Here is a 23,009-nt window from a genome sequence, read left to right on the forward strand (position 1 = left end):
AACATTTTATAATACTCTTTTATTTGATTAAAGAATTTGTCTTCGTTGTGTACATTGGAATGTTATATTCCCTATGTATTTTACAGGGTTACAAAATGTCTCTCATTTTAAATATTACCCCAAAAGTAATTTCAGAAAAAGTCTTTGTGAAATTAAACTTGACTTTAAAAATCATAGGGACAAACAACTCTGAAATACAACTGGATTAATAAGATTTCTTGTCTACTTAACTACATGACAGACTTCTTATCCCAGTCCCCTTCCTCAGAAAACCTCACTGAAAACCAAGCTGGAGATAAGGATTCTTCCCTGATGCAGTTTAGGGAAAGGGAAAGGCCAGAACTTTCTTTGGCAAGCATCCAGCCACAGCCATTTTTGTGTGACTACTCTGTTTCATGGATAGTATACTCTTGCCATGGAGGACCAGCTGTTCAGAACAAGAGCCCCGCTCTCCAGCCACCTGAGAGTGTGGAGGTCATCTACTGTAATTTTCTGCTTCCCACTGCTAGTGCCTACAGCCTTGCAGCAAAGGATCATCCAACCCACCCACCCAGTGCAATGCTTGTGGAACTGGCTGACCCAGCCTCCATTAAAAAGGCAATGTCAAATGCGGCTGAGAAACAATTACTACATGATGACACAAAAAAGGTTGAGAGAAGAAAACAGGATTTCAGAAACGGACAGATAGGCAGATGAGATGGAAGGAAACGGGGTATACTGGAGTAAGCCCTCTGGACACATCAATATACTCACTTGTCTCTCAAAATGCTACCACTCTAATGGTGGAGATGGGGTCTCCTCGATGGTTCAGGGCTAATGGGGAATGGCACAGACTCACTAGCCTCATTTCTGCTGGAAAGGAGACTGAAGAAGAGCATCTGGGAAGAGGAGGAGGTGGCCATGAGGAATCTAAGTGGACTGCAACACCATGAGTGACTATGCAGTAACTACCTGCCCCACATGTGGTGAACTGGAAGTTGGGTAGCTCTAGCAGCAGACATGATTGCATGTGGAAACGGATGTAGTCATGTTATTAGGCATCTTGAAAAGGTGTGTCCGTCTGCAAGCTGCTTCTCAGCTACCTTTCATATCGACAGGAGAGGGGTTCACAGCACTGCTTGTAACTGGAAAGGCAGGTCTTACAAGGGAACAGCTTGGCAAAGAAATGGAACAACAGATGGACGCAGGAGAGGAAATAAGACAACCTTGTATTGCAACTTCTAGACTCTACATCCCGGAAGCAGTTCACTGGTATTGTCTGAATTCAAGAATGGGTTAGATAAACTTGTTCTAGGAATGCCAAACACAGTACCTACAAAGAGATGACCCCAGTGCACGACTGTGTACTGAAAAATAAAGTGAAAGGGGTATGAAAGATTCGAATCTAGAGAAAACTTTTTAAAACAAAGTATGAAATATAACTATATTTAGGGATTAAAATAAAGGGGAAACTTCTATGAAGGCAGAAAAGGTGTTTACGGGACATTCCCTGGAGAGCTTGCTTTCCTACTGGCCAGTAAAACCCGCCAAAGAAATCAGCAGCCTTTCCCTTTATACTAGTGTCATTTCTTTGTCAAAGAACGTCTCTGTGACACCAGATGATGGGGGTGAGTTGAGGGTCCTTGTGCGCAGAGGATGCACACTGTATCAGGAAAAAAAGGGGGTCTCCAATGGCTTGTAAATTTGGAAAAACTCTTCAGCCACTTTTGGCTTCTTCTCTATTAATCTGAAATCCTTCCTTTTCGGCTTTCTTCCCTTCTTGGTATCACAGGATTTCATATTTGTCCACTAAGAAAGTGGTCTCTGTAGAAAACCTGACGGGGCTGTTTCCATCCACCTGGGTCACTTTGGTAACCTAGGAAAAGAAAAAGATAAGAAGAAAGGATGGTGAGTCCTCAAGATGTTGACTATGTCTCCATTAGAGATTACACCGACTTCTCTAAACATGGCACTAAGAGCAACTTAGAAATACTAAAAGGCACTCACTCACTCTTGCTGCTTGTGGCCTTATCTAATCTGCTCTCCAGAGAAAAACCACTGCTGTAGGACTGACCACAGAGCAGCTGCCACAGGTCAAGTTCAGAATGAGTGGTGAGGCCCAGGTCTGCCACATAAAACCCAGGAAAGCCAGACATTCTGTAAGGATAATTAGTTAAAATTCTGACCCCAAATGCAGTGTGCTAAGTCTCCTGGCATTACCTATTAAATCCATTTCTGTCTCTTGTGTCCAAAGCCCCACTACGTTGAAAGATTTTTCTTTTCTTTTTTTAAACTTCATGTATGCCTTTATGTGTCTGGTACCAGCAAAAGCCAAAAGTGGGCACTGGGTAGGCTGGGATTAGAGTCACAGATAGTTGTGATCCATCATGTGGTACTGGGACTTGAACCTGGGTCTTCTGGAAAAGAGCACCCAACACTCTTGACCACTGAGCCATCTCTCCAGCCCCAAAACTAGTGTCGTCGTCCCTCCTCCTCCTCCTCCTCTTCCTCCTTTTTTGTTTTTGGTTTTTTCCAAGACAGGCTTTCCCTGTCCCAGAATTCACTCTGTAGACCAGGCTGGCCTCAAACATAGAACTCAAGAGATCCACCTGCCTCTGCCTTCTGAGTGCTGGGATTAAAGGCACGTACCACCTAGCTTAAGACTAGTCTTTTTTTTTTCCCCAGAGCTGAGGACCGAACCCAGGGCCTTGCGCTTGTTAGGCAAGTGCTCTATCACTGAGCTAAATCCCCAACCCCAAGACTAGTCTTTTTTGGTTGGGGATTTAGCTCAGTGGTAGAGCGCTTGCCTAGCAAGCACAAGGCCCGGGGTTCAGTCCTCAGCTTTGGCAAAAAAAAAAACCCCAAAAAACTAGTCTTTTCAGGGCTGGGGAAATGGCTCATGATGGTTAAGAGTACTGGCTGCTCTTCTAGAGGTCCTGAGTTCAATTCCCAGAAACCACATGATGGCTTAGAACCATCTGTAACACAGATGCCCCCTTTCTATCATGCAGATGTACAGAATAGAAAGAGCACTCAGACACATAAATAATTCTTTTTGTTTTTGTTTCTCAAGACAAGGTTTCTCTGTGTAGCTTGGAACTCACTCTATAGACCAGACTGGCCTTGAACTCAGAGAGTTTTGCCTGCCTCTGTCTCCCTAGTGCTGGAATTAAAGACGAATACCACTATGCCCAGCTCCGAATTATTTTTATGTGTGTTTATTTATGTGCTTGGTGCCTGCAGAGGTCAGAAGAGGGCACTGGATCCACTGGAACTGGAGTTACAGACCGTTATAAACAACCATGTTGGTGCTGGGAACCAACCCAGGTCCTCTGCAAGAAGAGAAAGTGCTCTTTAAATGGTGAGCTACATCTTTCTAGCCCCTACAAAAAGAAAATTTAAATGTAAAAAAAAAAAAAAAAAAAGGTCAGGAGTGGTGGTACACGCCTATAATCCCAGCACTTAGAAAGTTGAAGAGACACCTGGTCTACACAGCAAGTTCTAGACCAGTCGGGGCTACATAGTCAAACCTTGTTGTAAAAGGGGGAAAAGATAAAGAACAAGTCAGAAATGGAATCTGCAGAACCCCTCAGCTTTGACTTTTGCCTTGACATGAAACTGTGTTCCCTATCAGACACTTGTTCCGTCTTCCCCACACCAGCCTTCTGTTAGAGCAGAGTACCTGTATGTTGCAGTAATTTTTTTTGGAGATGAAGGAAACTTGAACAGGGAAGAAGTCATTGGGCTGCCCAGGAATGCTGAACTCCAGGCTGCCACTCTTATTTTTGGCATCAATCACTGGCAGACACCACTCCAAAGTATTTCGCCGACTGTCATGTCGATATTCCCCATCAATCTCACCAATCACTGGTGCACCAACACCCGATCTGTCATGAGAAACATCTGGTCATTGTAGTTATATAGAGCTCAGACAACTCCAACAAGGAAAGGAAAACCAACCTCAGATTTGATCACAGCTGGGCAGTGGTGAAACATGGCTTTAATCCCAGCACTCAGGAGACAAAGCAGGTGGATCTCTGTGAGTTAGAGGCCAGCTTGGTCTACAGAGTGAGTTGCAGGACTGTCAGGGCTACACGGTGCAACCCTGTCTCAAAAAACAAAAAAGCTGGTGATGGAGAGATGGCTCAGAGGTTAAGAACACTGGCTCTTTTTCCAGAGGTCCTGAGTTCAATTCCCAGCAACCACATGGTGGCTCACAACCATCTATAATAAGATCTGGTGCCCTCTTCTGGTGAGCAGGCATACATGTGTGCAGAACACTGCATACATAATAAATAAAAGAAAAAAAAAAAAAAAAAAGCTGGGAGGTGGTGGCACAGGTCTTTAATCCAAACACTCAGGAAGCAGAGGCAAATGGATCTTTATGAATTCAAGGCCAGCCTGGTCTACAGACAGAGCTAGTTCTAGGACAGCCAGGGCTACACAGAGAAACCCTGTCTTGAAGGGGGAAAAATAAATAAATAAATAAAAAGTATGTATCTCAAATTCTGCCTCAATTTTTCTAAAAATGATGCTGCTTAGTAACGTCAAGGACCAAAGCCCTAACCCTTCGCCAAGTGACACTGTCACTTAACGTCCTTTGTATAAAAAGACATCAGAACAATAGGCAAAAGACACAGCTTTGGGCACTAATAGGCCTGGGAGCTAGCAGAGAACTGAGACTGCAAACGTCTCAAACTTTTTATCGTAAAAATCACTTTATGGTTTGCTAACCTGTTAAGGACTTCTTAACAATGTGTGTCTTTAAATAAATAACAATGAAAAATAAAGCAGGTTGATAGTAGGGGGAGACTTTGCATACCAATTATAGAGGTGAACTGGATCTTTGAGAAGACCTATTTTCAAAAGTGTTCAGAATGTTTCATACTTCCCTGAAGCCAATGCTGGTAAGTTGATCTGATTTATGATCGAATGAATTATTTGGTAAATGAAAAGTGAAAGCGTGCCAACAAAGTCTGGCCAAAATAGAAACAGACTGGAAGGAAGAAGAGACACGCGGCCGTCTGCGGTCACAGGAGAATCAGGGCTAGTTAGGATGCACTCTGCACTCCCACAGATGGCTGACAGGCAGTGTCACCTACTCCTACACATTCTAAATTTACCCTCTTGTAACTCACCAGGGACACTCAGTGCTTACACTGGGGGCAGGGTAAGGAAAACAAAGACTACTTTAACGCTTTCCCATAATTTACAGTGCTCATTCCTTCTCTGCTCCAATTCCAATTCTGACTTCTAATCTGATCAGCTCTAGATACTGGGGTAAAACATCTCCAAAGATCTCTTCCCCAGGCCACTGCAAAACTGAACAAAGGCACAGGAAACTACCACAGCCACAATTACAGAGCAGCCAGAGAGGCCTAAAAACTGTGGCACCCTAAAATAGTCTAGTAAAATAAATCTCAACAGAGTTCACCTGTCAGCAATGCCAAGTCCTACCACTCTCCAAGGTAGCCATTTATTGTTCTGGAGGAACAACCGACTTGTAAAGTTGGTCACCCTATTATTTTACTTCTTACAAAACAGGGTCTTTTTGTATAGCCTTGAAATTGTAACTCTCCTGCCTCTCAAGTACTCTCAAGGACTGAAACTACAGGTGTGGTTAATCCTATTAACGGGGACACTGGTAATATAGCATTTTTTTTTAAAATGGAAATGACTAAAATTAGATTTGACCAAGATAAATCCCCCAGCAATCAAAGGAAATAAAACTAGAAATTAACTATCATTTTGTTGCAATAAAAACTGAGGAATATAACAATAGAGATACTCTGATTCACAATTAAATCCTCTTATTTCCTTGTAGCAGGTTGAGAGGCAGAGGAGAAAAGCTGAGGTGCGCTGTTGAAGTAATGTCAGTGCACACTCTACTGGAAGCGTATAAGGAAGCAAATTTAAGGCACAGAATACTTCCAGAGGACGCTAGAGAATATGCCATTGAAATATATAAGACATCACGGGAACTAAAACTTTGAGCTATATGTGTGTATGACAGGAATCCTGTTTGCAACAGGGTCTCATTCTGTAGCCTAGGTTGACTTGAAATGCAAACTGGAGAGGATCCTCCTGTTTTGGTCTCCCTAGTGCTGGGATTAGTGTTTAAGTCACCACAACTAGCTTGACATATGTGTCTATCTTGCTGTGCTGACAGTTTCCCTAGGTGTATGCATATCAAAACTAACTGCACTGCTAACAAAGCCCCGCAGGGTTTCTCTGCATAGCCCTGGGTGTCCTGGAACTCGCTCTGTAGACCAGGCTGGCCCCTAACTCAAGAGATCCACCTGCCTCTGTATCCTGAGTCCTGGGATTAAAGGTGCGTGCCACCAGTGCCTGGCTTGCACTACATAGTTTATGTCAATCATAACTTAAAGCTTCTATAAAACTTAATGAAACTGATGTAGACATTGTATCCAAAATACACTCTCCTCTTAAGAAGAAAGGAAAACTCAGTCACCGAACTTCTCTGAAATGTCAAAAGAAGTCTGACTGGAAAGCAGCTCATCCTCCTGGATGACTACAAAAATAAGCAGAGCTTTCCTCAAGAAAACAGCTCCAGGACTACAAATGGATTGTTTTGGTTTCAAAGTAAAGTCCACCCTTTGAAAATGCACAGCTTGCTGGGGTGTGATGGCCCTAAGGGGCAGAGGAAGACCCATCTCTCTGTAGTCTTGGCTGGCCTACACTCAAAGTGCCTCTGTCTAAAAAACCCAACCTAACAGAAACCAAACAAATGAGTCAGAGTACACAGCTCAATGTACAAGACCTGCGAGTCGTCTTGTAAGGTTTACAACGTAAGTCACAGGGCATTTTCATCAGCTGGCAAAGATCCTTTTGCTCTTTTCTCACCACATACTTTCCTCTCTACCTCCTGATTTCTGACCAAAGAGCATTACCCTTTTCTAGAAAGTCCTATGTGTCTGCCTTCTTTTACACTAGTTACCGGTTCCCACCCCTCTTTCTCCCTCACACACAGTCCTTAAACCTCTGATCCTCCTGTCTCCATCTTCCAATGCTAGTTATAGGCTTGTGCCGCCACTACACCAGGTTCCACAACTGGTGTGGTGGCTTTTTTGTTTTTGTTTTTTTAAAGACAGGGTTTTCTATGTAGCCCTGGCTGTCCTGCAACTCACTCTGTAGACCAGACTGACTGAAACTCTCAGAGATCCTCTTGCCTCTGCCTCCCAAGTGTTGGAATTAAAGGTGTGCCCCACCACATCAAACACAACTGTTTTGTTTTGTTTTGTTTTTTTAAGAATCAAATATCAGCCATGTCTATTAGCTGTAAACCTAACTACTCCTGAGACTAAGGCAGGCGAATCATAAATTCAAGGTCAGTCTGGCAATTCAGTGAAACCCGATCTTAAAACAGGTAAAAAGGACTGGGAATGTAGCTCAGTGGTAAGAGCTCTTGCTATGCTTAAGCCCCTAGGTTTAATCTGTATTACCTCAGCTGGGAAGAAAATAAGCAAACATTTCAGAATGGATATTCAGTCAAGTACTGCCTCTATAATTCATCCCCAAACCCCAGAAACCAGCTCTATAAACCCACGAAGGGAAGAGGAGTATTAGGAGAATTTCACTTACGGCAGTGGGATGGTGATGACCACATCATTGAGCTCTAAATTATCTTCCTGTAGTTCATACTCTATGTTGACATCACAACCATTTCCACTTTCAGAGGGCCAGCAGTTAACTGAGAAGAAAAACAAGGCCATAACCCCTCAGCTTTAGAAAAAGTAGAACTGCTTGTTGGCCTTGGGGCTATGATCAAGAGCACGGAGGAGTGGAAAAACGTTAAGTCGGCAAATACTGCTGGTCTGTAGCACCCTAAAGTAAACTACACACTGATGGTTCAAAACCAGCTGTAATTCCAGCTCCAAGTGATCTCATGACCTCTTCTGGCCTTCACAGGTACCTATTCATAGGTGCATACATTCAGCAGACACACACATACATAAAACCTTTAAAAAATTAAAATGATTAAACTATCCCAAATGCAGCAGCAATTCCATTCTGAAGACAGTCACTTTGCCAGAAAGAACTTGCCATGTCATGAAGAAAAGCGCATACCCGCCAGAGGCACCTACTTGTCAAGGGAATAAAAGATTCTTCTGTTGTTTGCAGTCTCCACTTTAGTACCCCTACATCACTGTTGACTGGAAATGACTTCTCTGGGTTTTTTAAGCCAATCAGAGACTCTGCAGTGAAAAGCTTTTTATCCACATTTGGATGGGTCTAGAAAGAGAAGAGAAAGAAATCTGAAGTTCAGAATGACAAGTGAATGGCTTAGCAGGTACTTGCTGCTAAGCCCAATGACCTGAGCTCATTCCCTGGAACCCACACAGGAGGAGAAAACCCACATTCTTGAAAGTTATCCTTTGACCTCTACACACATGACACATGCATGCCCACACAGAGTAAATAAATAAAAGAACTAAAAATAAAATTAAAGAAACAGGAGGCTGAAATGTAGCCCAGGTGGCAAAGTACTTGCCTACCATGCATGGGGCTCTGGGTTCAACTGCCTGTAACCCTAGCACTCTGGAGTCGGCAGTAGAAGGATTAGGAGATTAGAAATTCAGGGTCATACTCTGTCACGTAGACCCCTCTGGGCTTATATGGCCCATAAATAGGATTCGTAATAAGTTACAATTCTTTCTAATTTTGTGGAAAGATGTGCCTTCTATAAAGACTTTAGATTTTAGGCCAGAGCTATACAATAATACCCCATCTAAAAAAAAACAAACAAACAAACAAGGGGCTGGAGAGATGGCCCAGCGGTTAAGTGCACTGGTTGCTCTTCCGGAGGACCCAGGTTCAATTCCCAGCACCCACATGGCAGCTCACAACTGTCTGTAATTCTAGTTCCAGGGCATCTGACACCTTCACACCAATGCATATAAAATAAAGTTTAAAAAAAAATTAAAAAAAACAAAACAAAACAAAACTGAAGGCCAAGGCTATACAGTTGAGTATAGTGTTAGCTTGAGCAAGAGTCTGTGTTCCATTTCCAAAAACAACCTCAGAAAAAAGAAGACTGTGTTAGGTAGAAAAAGTCTAAATACTTAATAAAAAGCCTCTACACACCTGTAGCTGCACCCCTTTCTTATCTTCATTTTCTACATGGAGACGAATCCGGCCAAATTTGTCATCTGAGATCCTAAGCATGATCATGCCATGCAACTCCATATTCTGTAACCCTCCATCTCTCCCACAGGTTAGTGTGATCTTTTCTTCAATCTTCATATGCACACTATAAAGCAAAAGTTTTGTCAGAAACGTAGAAAGCAGGCTGGAGATGTAATTAAGTTGGTAGTTTTTATCTAGCATACAAGAAGAATTGGGTTTGATCCCCGGCTCCATATAAAACCAACTGTGATGTTACTGCTTTGGTGAAGTTGGGAGGTAGGATTGGGAGAATGGTTCAGGCCATGCTTGGCTCATGAGTTCAAGGCCAAGCTGAATAGAGTGGTTTAAAAAAAAGGGGGAGGGGGGGCTGGCGAGAAGGTTTAGATGTTAAGAACACATACTACCCAAGTTTGGTTCCCAGCACTCCAAATGAGGCAGCTTACAATCACCTGTAACTCCAGCTCCAGGAGATCCAATGCCCTCTCCCGGCATCCTTTTATATCGGCACTGTGTACACATACCATCACCCTCCCCAAATACAAATTTATATGTAATTTTAAAAGATTAAAAATAAATTTTAGAAAGAAAACAAACCAGAACTCAATGTTACTCTGGAGTTTAATAGTAATTAGCCTCAATGAAAGCTTTATACTCTTTTGGGGCCAACAAGATGGCCCAGTGGGTAAAAGCTCAGAGTTTAGTGACCTGAGTTCAATTTTTGGAACCTACAGTGGAAAGAGAGAACCAACTTCTAAAAGCTGTCCCCAACTTTCCATACCTATACTGTGACACTAGTGTGCCCACAGTTACACACACAGAAACCATTTTTAAAAAACAGATTTATTGGGTTGGAGAAATGGCTCAGAGGTTAAGAGCACTGGCTGCTCTTCCAGAGGTCCTGAGTTCAATTCCCAGCAACCACATGGTGGCTCACAACCATCTGTAAAAAGATCTGGTGCCCTCTTCTGGCCCGCAGTAATACATGCTGTATACATAATAAATAAATAAATCTTAAAAAAAAAAAAAAAAAAACCCAAAAAACCAACCAGATTTATTCATTAGGTGTTTTGCCTGTATGTATGTATGTGCACTACCACATGCATGTTTGATGCTCCAGGTGGTTAGAAGAGGGCAACAGATCCCCTGGAACTGGAATTAGGGATGGTTATGAACCATCAATGTTGTACTGGGAATTCAACTAAAGTCATCTGCAAGAGCAGAAAGTACTCTTAACTGCTGAGCCATCTCTTCAGCCCCACAAACAATTTTCCTTTAAAAAAACTTTATACTTTTGATCTAGCAAGTCCTTGTGGTGGTCACAGATCAACACTTTGCTGGCCATGGTATTTGCAGAGACTCTCAGTAGTCCTTTCTAGAATTTATTGTAAAGATAAATTCTCATGCATGAAATAATACAGTATTATCCACTAAAGAATGGTTATAGTAGTAGCAAACGTTTAGATGTCCACCTACATGGGGGAGGAGGGGGCATGCACACAAATGAATACTATATAGATGTGAGAAAAAATAAAGGAAAAACCTTCAACAAGAAATCATGTTCAAGTAGACACAGGATAAAGAAAGCCTACAATCTGAGAACTAAGGAGGCTGAAGCAGGAGTCTCACAAATCTGAACATGGGCTACTACAGTGAGTTGCCACATGTTTCAAAACAAAAGGAAGAAAAGAGACAGTAATATTCAAAATTAAAAAATAAAATTTAAGACAGGCAGTGGTGGCACTTGGGAGGCAGAGGTAGGCAGGTCTGAGTTCGAGGACAGCTAAGGCTGTTACATGTACAGAGAAACCCTGTCTTGAAAAAAACCAAAACCAAATAAATAAAATGTACAGAAATCCATTACTTTGTAAGCAAATTTTAAAAATATAATAGGGGCTGGAGAGATGGCTCACAGGTTAAGAACATTGGCTGTTCTTCCAGAGGTCCTGAGTTCAATTCCCATAAACCACATGGTGGCTCACAACCATCTGTATTTAGATCTGGCTCCCTCTTCTGGCTTACAGGGATACATGCAAACAGAACATTGAATACATGATAAATAAATAAATCTATTAAAAAATATATATAATAAAGCCAGGTGTAGTAGTATATCCTTTTTTTGGGGGGCTGAGGATCGTACCCAGGGCCATGCGCTTGCTAGATTTAGCTCTACCACTGAGCTAAATCACCAACCCCGTAGTATATCCTTTTAATCCTAGCACTTGGGAGGTGTAGGTGGATCTTTGTGAGTTTGAGGCCAGCCTGGTTTACACAGCAAGTTCCTGACCCTGTCTCAAAAACAAACAAAAAACTTAATTTTTTGAAGAGGAACTTGAATACTGGTACTCTAGAACACATGGGTTATTAAATAAAAATCTCAGTGCCAGGCATGGGATACAAGACCTCCAAAACAACACAGGCTATTACCAGGGCTCTTGTTTCCTCAACTAGTTAAGACTACTGTTGAAGACACAACTCGCTTCAGTTACAGGACATAGAGAAATTGGTAAAACTGAGCTGAAGACTTCCTCCTTGCTGGCTAGCTTTCAGTGCTGAAAGATACTATGCAGACTGCTGGGGAGAAAAGATAAATGGCCTTACCCAATAGTGGACCCTGAACACTGTAATACTGATCTGCCAGGCAAGTTATGCCCAATGGTATGACAGTAGCATGTAGGTTATGGGGGTAACCAACTGCTTTCTGGTTTGATTTGAGGCCTACACTTTACAAGAAGGAATTCATGCCTGACACTGTAAACCTGGTCAAAGGCTATGGCTTGGTAGGTCACAGGCCCTAGTGGAAAACTTACTATTGTTGTTTTGCTAAATGGATATATTGTCATACTGCTTCCTAAATATTGATGTTTATACACAAATTGTGTTGCTCCTATCTTGGCCAGAGAAGCTTCTTTCTTGGGTTCACCAACAACACAGACTCCTAACTCTTCAAAGTGCTGAAAGGAACTGCTGAGTGCTAAATGGAACATCTGTATTAACAAACACCTTTCTCCCCAGGCTCAGCGAACATCCCAGAAGCAGGGGTGCAACAGTGTTAAGAGCCAAAGGATGGGGAAGAGTGCCATGAAATGCTGTGTTCTGGACATGATGATATGGCTAGTGCACTCATGAGCTCACTGCAGCTGTGGTTATGTGGACAAGATCAAGCCAACAAGATTAGTAAACATTTTAGCAAGCAGCAGTAATAGGATTCAGGGACTTACAAAAGGAAAAGTTATAAATAAATAAGGAGAGGTCATGAATGTGGAAGGAGGACATATTAAAGAGTGTCCGCTGGGCAGTGGTGGCGCACGCCTGTAATCCCAGCACTCGGGGAGGCAGAGGCAGGTGGATCTCTGTGAGTTCGAGGCCAGCCTGGTCTACAGAGCAAGTTCCAGGACAGCCTCCAAAGCTACAGAGAAACCCTGTCTCGAAAAACCAGAGTGTCCAAGGGAAGTAAGAGTAGAACTTAGGGGTTGGATATGATCAAGATACTGTATATACATGTATTAAATTGTCAAAGAATATAAGGTATTCTAAGGGCTGGGGAGATGGCTCAGTGGTTAAGAGTACCAACTGCTCTTCCAGAGGTCCTGAGTTCAATTCCCAGCAACCACATGGTGGTTCACAACCATCTGTAATGAGATCTGGTGCCCTCTTCTGGCCTGCAGGGACACATGCTGGCAGAATACTGTATGCATAATAAATAAATAAGTCTTAAAAAAAAAAACAAAAAAAAATTGTCAAAGAATATAAGGTATTCTAAAACATAATAAAATTTAAACAAAAAAATGATACGTTTTGCCAATATTTACCTATTGTTAACTAATATGATATCCCATTTGGTTTATCATCTGTACACTCACACTCTCTCTTGAAATATATATAGAGAAACACAATGATGTTCCCCCATGAACTACTAAGAAGGTGGTTGTAAACACTATGGTAGTTTGACTGTAACTGGCCCCATAACCTCACATTATTAGGAGACGTGTTCCAGTTGCTTTCCTGCTGCCTGCAAGATTGTGGGGCTCTTAGCTATTCCTCCAGCACCATGTCTGCCTGCATGCCACCATGATAATGAACTGAACCTCTGAAAGTGTAAGCAAGTCACCCCAATTAAGTGTTTTACTTTGTAAGAGTTGCTGTGATCATGGTGTCTCTTCATAGCAATAGAAACCCTAACTAAGACAAATACCTTTCACCTTTAAACACTTTGTTTTTACTTTATAAGAACAAGGACATTCTTATATTGGGTATAGTTTGATATCAAAGTGTTTGCCTAGCATGCATAAGGATACTCCCTTATATAACCATATTAATGCCATCATTAACTTCATAAATTGATACTCAATTAATACTCTCATTCAACCTACCAACAGTATGTCAGTTGTCTTGTTATCACGAGATACAGTACAGGATCATATCCAGGGCAAAGCACTGCCTTTAGATGTCACTTAGTGACAAGTAAGTAAATTCATAAAAGTAAACTCTTGGGTTTTCTTCTTTTATACCTCCAGGAATTGAACCCAGTGCCTTGCAAATGCTAGGCAAGAACTACTGAACAGCATCCTAGCCCGCAAATAAGTAAGTTACTCATCAACTATGATTTTGCAGGAAAAACGCAACTGGAAAATCTCTAGTTGTGGTGGCTTGAATGAGAACAGCCTCCATCACATGCATGTATTTGAATGTTTAGGCCTCAAAGGTTCTCAACCTGTGGGTTGCAACCCCTTTGGCAAACCTCAGTCTCCAAAAATGTTTAATTTATGATTCATAACAGTAGCAAAATTACAGTATGAAGTAGCAATGAAAGCAATTTTGATGGTTGGGGATCACCACAACATGAAGAACTGTATTAAAGGGTTGCAGCATCAGGGAGGTTGAGAATCACTGGTTTAGGAAGAATTAGGAGATATGGCCTTTGTTGGAGGAGGTGTGTCACTGGGGGCTGGCTTTGAGGTTTCAGAAGCAGAGCAGGCCTAGTCTCTTTCTCTCTGCCCGATGTCTGAAGATCAGAACATAAGCTCTTAGCTACTGCTCCAGCACCATGCCTGCCTGCCTGCCTGCCTGCAATGATGCTCCCAACCATGATGATCATAAACTAACCTTCCAAAACTGCAGGCAAGTTCCTAATTAAATGCTTTATTTTATATGTTGCCTTAGTAGTGTGTGTGTGTGTGTGTGTGTGTGTGTGTGTGTGTGTGTGTGTGTTCAAGACAAGGTCTCTCTGTGTGGCCTTGGCTGTCCTCAAGCTCACAGAGATCTGTCTGCTCCTGCCCCTGGAGTGCTGGAATCAAAGGTGTGTGCCACCACTGTCAGGCTTTATAGTCTATATACTTCAGACTATCCCTTCAGAAAGATACAAAAAAAGGGGAAAAAAATCTAGCAGAGTGATGATGGCACATGCCTTTAATCCCAGTGCTTGGGAGGCAGGGGGCAGGCAGATCTCTCTGAATTCAAGGCCAGGTTGGCCTACAAATCGAGTTCCAGGACAGCCAGGATTGTCACAGAGAAACCCTGTCCCAGAAACCCACCCCCCAACAAAACAAAACAAAAACCTAACTGATATTGGTTGCTTCTACCATATGAAATTTACATGGGAAGACTTTATACAAACATTGAATATTTTACTATAGAAATGCATAATAAAGCCGGGCAGTGGTGGCGCACGCCTTTAATCCCAGCACTCGGGAGGCAGAGCCAGGCGGATCTCTGTGAGTTCGAGTCCAGCCTGGTCTACAAAGTGAGATCCAGGACAGGCTCCAAAACTACACAGAGAAACCCTGTCTCAAAAAACAAAACAAAACAAAACAAAACAAAACAAAAAACCATAATAAAAAATAATGATGCTACTGCTACCGGGAATTAGTAGATACAATCTACATATATTCTATGATAGAAATAGAAATATGTGTCTATATACATGTGTGCCTAGTGCCTGGTGCACCATGCATATACCTGGTGCCTACAGAAGCCAGGAAGGCATTGGATTTCCTCAGAATTAGAGTTACAGATGGTTGTGATCTACCATGTGGGTGCTGGAAACTGAACTGGGGTCCTCTGGAAAAACTGCCAGTCAGTGCTCTTAACCACTGAGCCATCTTCCCAGCTCTTGAATTATTTTTAAGCTAGGTGAACCACAGTGGGCATAAAGAATATTTTGGACTCTTGTTTTTTTTTTTTGTCTCAGTCTCTTAAATCTTTCCAGAAACAAAGGCTCTAGACTCTACAGGAGTCTGAATCTTTAGATAATCTTTACCTTCACAAGAGTCTGCTCTGTGCTTGAGTCTTAAGCTAGCAGTGGGAAAAAGTCTTAAATTCTCTTTTCTCTGTGATAGCTGCTTAAAAATGTGAAGCCTCTAGTGGTTAAAACATATTCTGCTTTCTCAGAGGACCTAAGTTCAGCCCCTAGCATCCATGTGGAGCAGGTTCACAACAGCGTTTAGCTCCAGTTCAAGGGGAATCCATTGCCCTCTTCTGGCTTCTGTGGGTACCTGCACTCACACATGCACAGGGCCATGATCACATAACTAAAGCATTCTTTTGGATTTTTTTTTTTTTTTAAAGACAGGGTTTCTCTGTGTAGTCCTGGCTGTCCTGGATCTCACTCTGGCCTCAAACTCACAGAGAACCCCCTACCTCTGCCTCCCAGAGTGCTGGGATTAAAGAAAGGCATGCACCACCACCACCTGGCATCGACCACATAGTTAAAAAAAAAAAAAAAGAAAGAAATCTTAAAAGAAAAAAAAGCATGAAGTCTCAGCTTTTCTCAAAACAACCAAAATAGCACAAGGTAACTCAGTGAGTGAAGAGATCTGTCTAGCTATATCTGTTTAGTTCTAACGGAACACAAGAGTAAACAGTCCCCTTTACACACAGCTGATAGAGGTCTCCTCACCGACTCCTCTTTCAGCTGACCTCAAAGCTATCAGTAACAGGTCTGGTTAAGGACAAGGAATTTGGGTCTTGATTATATGAACTTGATTAACCTATCACTTAGAAAATGTCAACAACTGTTTCAGTCCTGAGAAAAAAAGACAAATCAAATTATACTGGATTCAAGTACTTAAATGACAGCATGTAATTTCCTTTAAAGATTTTTACAAACTTTAGCCCTGTAATTCAAGTTCTTTTTCTTTTGAGCTAGGTTCTCATATAGCTGAGGCTGGCCTTGAATTCTAGATCTTCCAACTTCCTCCTCCCAAATTCTGGGATTACAGGCACATACCATCGAGCCATGCTTAAGAGACAACCTACACAGTAAGCATAAAGTTACCTTTCCTAAATTAGCCAATAAAAGGCAAGTTCTAAACTTGAAATAAATGGCTGTGAGTTTTCATGTTTAAAGTGGGAAAAACATTCCTTAAGTTAATATCTGGAATATGCTCTAAATAAAAATTTTAGCCGGGCGGTGGTGGCGCACGCCTGTAATCCCAGCACTCGGGAGGCAGAGGCAGGAGGATCTCTGCAAGTTCGAGGCCAGCCTGGTCTCCAAAGTTGAGTTCCAGGAAAGGCGCAAAGCTACACAGAGAAACCCTGTCTCCAAAAACAAACAAACAAACAAACAAACAAACAAACAAAAAACACAAAACAACAACAAAAAATTAAATCAATGAAAGTTAAAAGGCACAAAAATATACAACTAGAAAGTATGCAGCCCAGCCAGTGGCAAACAGCGTACTCAGCTTATGTAAAGAACACATACTGGGGTTTGGGGATTTAGCTCAGTGGTAGAGTGCTTGCCTAGCAAGCTCAAGCTCAAGGCCCGGGGTTTGATCCTCAGCTACACACACACACACACACACACACACACACACACACACACACACACAACAACAACAACAACAACAACAACAACCAAACACTGCTCTTCTAGAGGAGAGTCCCAGCACCCACATCAGGTTAGCTCACAACCACCTGTTGTATTTTAAAAGTGGCGAGAAGTCGTCAAACCATACAACAGGGCCCATGTGGGAGGTTTACTGAGGGGAGGGGGGTAAAGGGGCAGAGACAGGTCCCTGGGGACAAAAGCAAAGGAAGGGAGGGATGGGAGGTGGGCAAGGCCCTCCTTTTATAAGGAAACGTAATGAATATGCACAGGGGGTGCTCTTAGTGGCTGCAGCTGAGGATGTATCCTGTCAGGAACTTTAGTGCAGGCCAGTACAGATGCCTAAATGCTAACACCTGTAACTCCAGCTCCAGGGAGATCTAACACTTCTAGCCTCTTGTAGGCCAGCCTGGTCTACACAGTTGAGTTCCAGGCCAGCAAGGGCTACAAAGTGAAACTCTGTCTTGAAGAGAAACATAATATCAACAACAAAAACAATAATAAATTTTTAAATAGACAATTTTTTTTCCCCTTGAGACAAGGTTTCTCTGTGTTACAGTTCTGGCTCGCCTAGAACTCAGAGCTCTGCCTGCCTCTGCCTCCCAAGTGCTGGGATGAAGGCGTGCACCACCACTGTCACCACCACCCAGCTAAAGAGACAATTCATAAAAATTACATTGTTTGTTTTTGAAGAAGTAGTCATTATTACCTTTCCATGTTAATGGGTGGAGCATGCACTTTGGTTGCTTCCGAGGCACGTTTCCCCATGTTAGAAGACATAATAGTTTCACCTTCAGATTTCAGTTTATCCACAAAGTTATCTACTTCCTTTCCTTTGGCTCCAAGTTTCAAAGCTTTGCTGGGGCCTGAAGGTCTAAGAGAAGAGTACAAAACAAGTACATACATGATAAAAATACAAAAAGCCCCAAACATTAGTTAATAGCCTTCTACCAGAAAGATTCCTCTGAAGGAATGTGAAGACCGGAGGAGGAAAGCCTGAACCAGCACACCGATGGTGTAAAATAAACCTGCACAAATGGACAGCCATTATTAATATGTAAGCATCAAGTACCCAATACCAAAGGTATAATTTTAAAATCATAAATGATCTGATGAAATCAGCATCTTCCAAGCAGATAAATATGACTATACACAAAAAAATTTTGCATGTAATTTCAGGCAGCCCAGAGATACTTCTTAAACATTTAAGACTGAAAAACCATATTCTAGTGCTAGAGAGATGGCTCAAAGGTCAAGAGCACTTGCTCTTAAAGAGGTCCCAGGTTTGGTTTCCAGCACACACATGTGGCTCACAATCATCTCTAACTCTAGTACTAATGTACTCTCCTGACCTGTGTGGGCACCAGGCAGCCATATGGTGCACATACATACTACATGCAGGCATACAGACTTTTAAAAAAAAAAATCTATTTTATTTTTTAAATTGATATTCTAAGAGCACCTACTGCTCTTGCAGAGGACTTGGGCTCCATTCCCAGTACACATAAGGCTTCTCATACCTGTCTATAACTCCAGTTCAAGATGATTTGACACCCTCTTTGGACTCTCAAATTACCAGGCAAGAATATGAACATACATATATTCGGGCAAAAAAGTCATACATGCAAAATAATCTTTAAAAAGAAAACTCCAGGCTGGATGGTGGTGGCACATGCCTTTAATCCCAGTTCCTGGGAGGCAGAGGCAGGTGGATCTCTGTGAGTTCCAGGCCAGCCTGGTCTACAAAGTGAGCTCCAACACAGCTAGGACTGTTACACAGAGCAACTTTGTCTCAAAAAAAAAAAAAACAAAAGAAAAAAAGAAAAAAAAAAAAATCCACATTCTACAAACCATTAAAACCCCCTCCGTCCTCAAATAAGACAACTGTCACAAGGAATGAGAAAATCATGGCATAATTTGTACAACTTTCTTTTAAATAGCACAGATGTCTCTTTTATGCCTATCTTTTATTTTATGTCTCCAAATCTAGTATCACAGCTTACTTCATTAAGTCTCTCATTATTTACAGCCAACTCAGAAACCAAACATCACTCCCACAAAGCACGCACATACAGAGCCTCCCCTGCCCCCTAGGGTACCATACCTGGCTGGTGCAGGCGCCACTTTCGGTTTATCAGCTTCAATGATCGTCTCTGTGATCATGGCTGCTGTGCTGCCTCCAGACACTGCAGAACTACCAAACCCCCCAAATCCTGGTGCCTTTTTGCCCTGTCTCTCTGCATCTCTTCGGGCCTGTTGTAATTCCTTTGCTTTACGCCGCATCTCAGCCTTGGCTTCACGTTCTTGAGTCTATGGAACAAGACATACTTGTATGTAGTTTTCAGTACAGTCTACATTAGCAAGCCAAACCAGCAAGGTCACATTAGTGAAGGCAAAGAGAAAGATCACTCAACTGGCGGTCTCAGAAGTCCTCACTTACCTCTCTGACTGCTCTGAACACTTTCTCCTCATGAGAATCCATTTCTGTGAAGGTTCTGATCTGTGCCAAGTTAACATTCTCCCTATATCCCAGGGCAACAATTTCATCAAAAGCAAAAATCAAATCAAAACAGTGCTCAGATATTTCATTTTCTTCTAAGGCGCGGCAATATTCAGGAATCTAATAATGGACAGTAACAGAAAACAAAGTATTAATTTCATATCAGCTATGTTTCCAAGTCTTATCTTTTAAACATACATATCAAAAACAAACTTAGCACTTGGGAGATGGAGGAAGGAGGATCAAGAGTTCATGGTCATCTTCAGCTACACAGCAAGTTAAGACCTGCCCAGACTACATGAAATCTGTCTCCAAACAAACAAACAAACAAACAAACAAACAAAAAACCTCCTCAACTAACAAGACAAAACAATGGGACTGGAGACGGCTCAGCAGCTAAGAGCACTGTCTGCTTTTCCAGAGGACTTGGGTTCAACCCCCAGCACCCACATGGCAGCTAACAACTGCTGTAACTACAGGGGATCTGACACTTTCACACAAGATGCACATGGAGGCAAAACACCAATGCACATAAAATAAAAAATAAATCACTTAAAAATCAAACAGAAACCTCAATCCTTTCTTAGCTTCTAGTCTTTCCTTTAAATTAAGACTTTAGGAGCTACAGAGATGGTTCAGTGGTTAAGAGTACCGGGTGCTCTTACAAGAACCAGGTTCGATTCTCAGCATCCAGGTGGCAGATCTCAACTCTAGTTCCAGGGGACCTGATGCCCTCTTCCAAATTTCCTGAGCACCAAGCATATATATCATATGTATATCATACACATACATACAAAACAAAACACCACACACATAAAATTTAAAAAACTTAAACTAGACTTTGGCATAAAGTCTTAGGGTGCTCATGTTTATTTGTATCAGTAGTCAATCTAAAAACATTTCCAAATCTGGGCACGGTCCTGCATACCTTTAATTCTGGCACACAGGAGGCATGCAGATTTTTATGAGCTCTGACCTGGTCTACCACAGAGAGCTCCAGGCCAGCCAGAGGTACATAGTGAGACCCTGTCTACACACCTACAGACAGACAGACACACATACACAGGAGGATGAGGGTTCAAGCAAGTTTCTGAAACACAGACATATTAAATTAGTTAAGAACTGGGGGATATGAGGGACCGGAGAGATGGCCCAGCAGTTAAAGAGCACTGGCTGCTCTTTCAGAGGACCAGGGTTCAATTCCCAGCACCCACATGGTAGCTCACAACTGTCTGTAACTCCAATTCCAAGGGATCTGACACCCTCACACCAATGCACATAAAATAAAACCAATTAAAAAAAAAAAAAAAGAGCTGGGATATGAAAGAAGGATTGTGCATTCTCTTCTGGAATACTTAAAGCCTAGGAAGATACCCAACAAGTGGCTGCAAATGAATAAAAAGCTGTATGGGATGGGGTGTAGCTCAATGACAAGAGTGCTTGCCTAGAACGTACAAGGCTCCAGCACTGCAAAAGGAAGGAAGGAAGGAGCGAACAAGCAAGCATTTTTTTGTTTGTTTGTTTTGTTTTTCGAGACAGGGTTTCTCTGTGTAGCTTTGTGCCTTTTTCCTGGAACTCACTTGGTAGCCCAGGCTGGCCTCCAACTCACAGAGATCCACCGAATTAAAGGAGTGTGCCACCACCGCCCGGCAGCAAGCATTTTTTTTTTTTTTTAAGAAAAGGAATTGCATTGGTAAGTTGTTAAGATGTGGGTAGGGGTACAGAGTTCACAAATGTTACAATCAGCTATTTTAAAGTCAAAGCTACTTTCAATGTAAAACAACACAAAGTGGAATCCAGTATTACAGGCCTCTTACCACTCTTGAGAAGAGCCTTAAAGTCTCCAAATCTTCTAAAATATTGCTGTTTTTGGTAGTGATCAATACCATGTACAGTTTCTCCATAGGTTGGTAGACATATCTTACACTCTCTGTTTCAACAAAAGTATGTTGTTTTCCAGTGTTCATGAGTTTTGGAAAAGCTGCTAATAAACCCTCAATCCGAGTGCGGGTCATCTCCACGAACTGTCGAGAAACAATAGCCTTTCCTGCTTTCGTGCAGACTGCCGCTGCCAACAGCACCTGCCAAGAACATACGCATAAGTAAGTACTCTACTTCTTTTTCCGTTTGCTTTCTCAGCCCTTCAGGAGAGCTTCCATACTCTAGCCCATTCAGTGACATGACTATTGTTAGAATACTTTCAAACCAGACTTCACTGTTTCTTTAATTACATCATGAGATTTATAAGACAAAGTTAAGGTAGAAGAAAATGAAGCAATTATTCCATAATATATGTAAAATTTAAAAAACAGTTTTTTTTTTTTTTTTATTTTTTAATTTTTTCGAGACAGGGTTTCTCTGTGTAACAGTTCTGGCTGTCTTGGATCTCACTTTGTAGATCAGGCTGGCCTCGAACTCACAGAGATACGCCTGTCTCTGCCTCCCAAACGCTGTGATTAAAGGTGTATGCCACCACTGCCCGGCTTAAAATTAAAAAAAAAAAAAAAAAAATTAGTTAAAAAAAACCCTAACTTTTGCCTAGAATGCGAATGTGCAAAAAGCAGGTTACTCCACCAGCACTACACACAAATACACATGGAGCATTTTCTCCAGTCATTATTTATATTGATTGATTGATCATGTGTATGTGTGGGTGTGCACATGTCACAGAGCGCACCTGTGTGGAGGCCAGAAGACACCTTGAGGGAGTCAGTTCTCTCCCTCCACTATGGGTTCCAGGGATCAAACTCAGGTGGCAGTCACGGCGGCAAGTATCTGCACCAGCTGAGCCATCTCATCAGCCCTTTATACTCACACTGTGAGTCAATTATCACTCAGAGCTGGGTTGCACTCTGCTTTGGCACCACCATACGCAACAGATCAAAACTTTCTTAAAAAGTATAGAGCTCTCCGTATCAAAGCAGAAGTCCAGGGAGGCAGATGAAAGGGTTATAAGAGCACCACCTGAGCATGGTGGCACATGCCTAATTCCCACTTGGTACTCAGCTTAGGCTAGATACCTGTCTCGGCCAAAGGAAACACAGGGGTGCATGAGAAGCCCCTGAGCTTCCTTTTCATTTTTACTTGGAATATGACACCAATTTATTTTATTAAGTCTGAGTTGATATGTCCTTTGATTAGCTTTCCCATCCTGTTCACCTTCTAGACATGCAAACAAGCTGTGAAGTAAAAATCTACATAACCAGGTGTTTCACCTCCGTTTTGACACTGAGCAATGATTAAAACCCAACAACCCTTCTGACATCTCCATCTATTTAACACAACAAATGCAGAAGGAAGAGCAGACTCAAATGCCAGTGAGAGGGGCAGGAAAGCCAAGCCGTGGTCTAACGGCCTCTTTGGGCTAGGGATCTAAGAGTTCACACAAGCAACAACAAAGACGGACACATCTGGGAAGACTCACTGTTAGGATATAGTCTTTGAACAACAAACCTGGTTAAACTTCTCAACTTTAAGGAAACCTGTCCATTACAGATAAACAATTTGAAAAATAACTGTCAGTCAATTTAAACAATTATCTTCACAGTGGCAACGCTT

At 42.1% G+C, this 23,009-nt stretch overlaps 1 protein-coding gene across 1 annotated transcript in view; it reads right to left on the minus strand.

Annotated features, from left to right (window-relative positions):
- Nucleotides 1–23,009, minus strand: part of Arcn1 (archain 1) — a 29,997-nt gene continuing 6,988 nt past the window's right edge. Inside the window, exons 2-10 of the mRNA XM_036193298.1 lie at nucleotides 21,269–21,532; nucleotides 19,392–19,571; nucleotides 19,056–19,261; nucleotides 17,661–17,825; nucleotides 9,085–9,250; nucleotides 8,085–8,232; nucleotides 7,582–7,690; nucleotides 3,662–3,866; nucleotides 1–1,855 (exon numbers count right to left, since the gene is read on the minus strand). Of these exons, the coding sequence (XP_036049191.1) occupies nucleotides 1,766–1,855; nucleotides 3,662–3,866; nucleotides 7,582–7,690; nucleotides 8,085–8,232; nucleotides 9,085–9,250; nucleotides 17,661–17,825; nucleotides 19,056–19,261; nucleotides 19,392–19,571; nucleotides 21,269–21,532 (1,533 nt within the window). The 3' untranslated portion in view covers nucleotides 1–1,765. The remainder of the gene's footprint in view (nucleotides 1,856–3,661; nucleotides 3,867–7,581; nucleotides 7,691–8,084; nucleotides 8,233–9,084; nucleotides 9,251–17,660; nucleotides 17,826–19,055; nucleotides 19,262–19,391; nucleotides 19,572–21,268; nucleotides 21,533–23,009) is intronic.

This window comes from Onychomys torridus, chromosome 7, assembly GCF_903995425.1.
Source record: "Onychomys torridus chromosome 7, mOncTor1.1, whole genome shotgun sequence".
Classification (NCBI taxonomy): domain Eukaryota; kingdom Metazoa; phylum Chordata; class Mammalia; order Rodentia; family Cricetidae; genus Onychomys; species Onychomys torridus.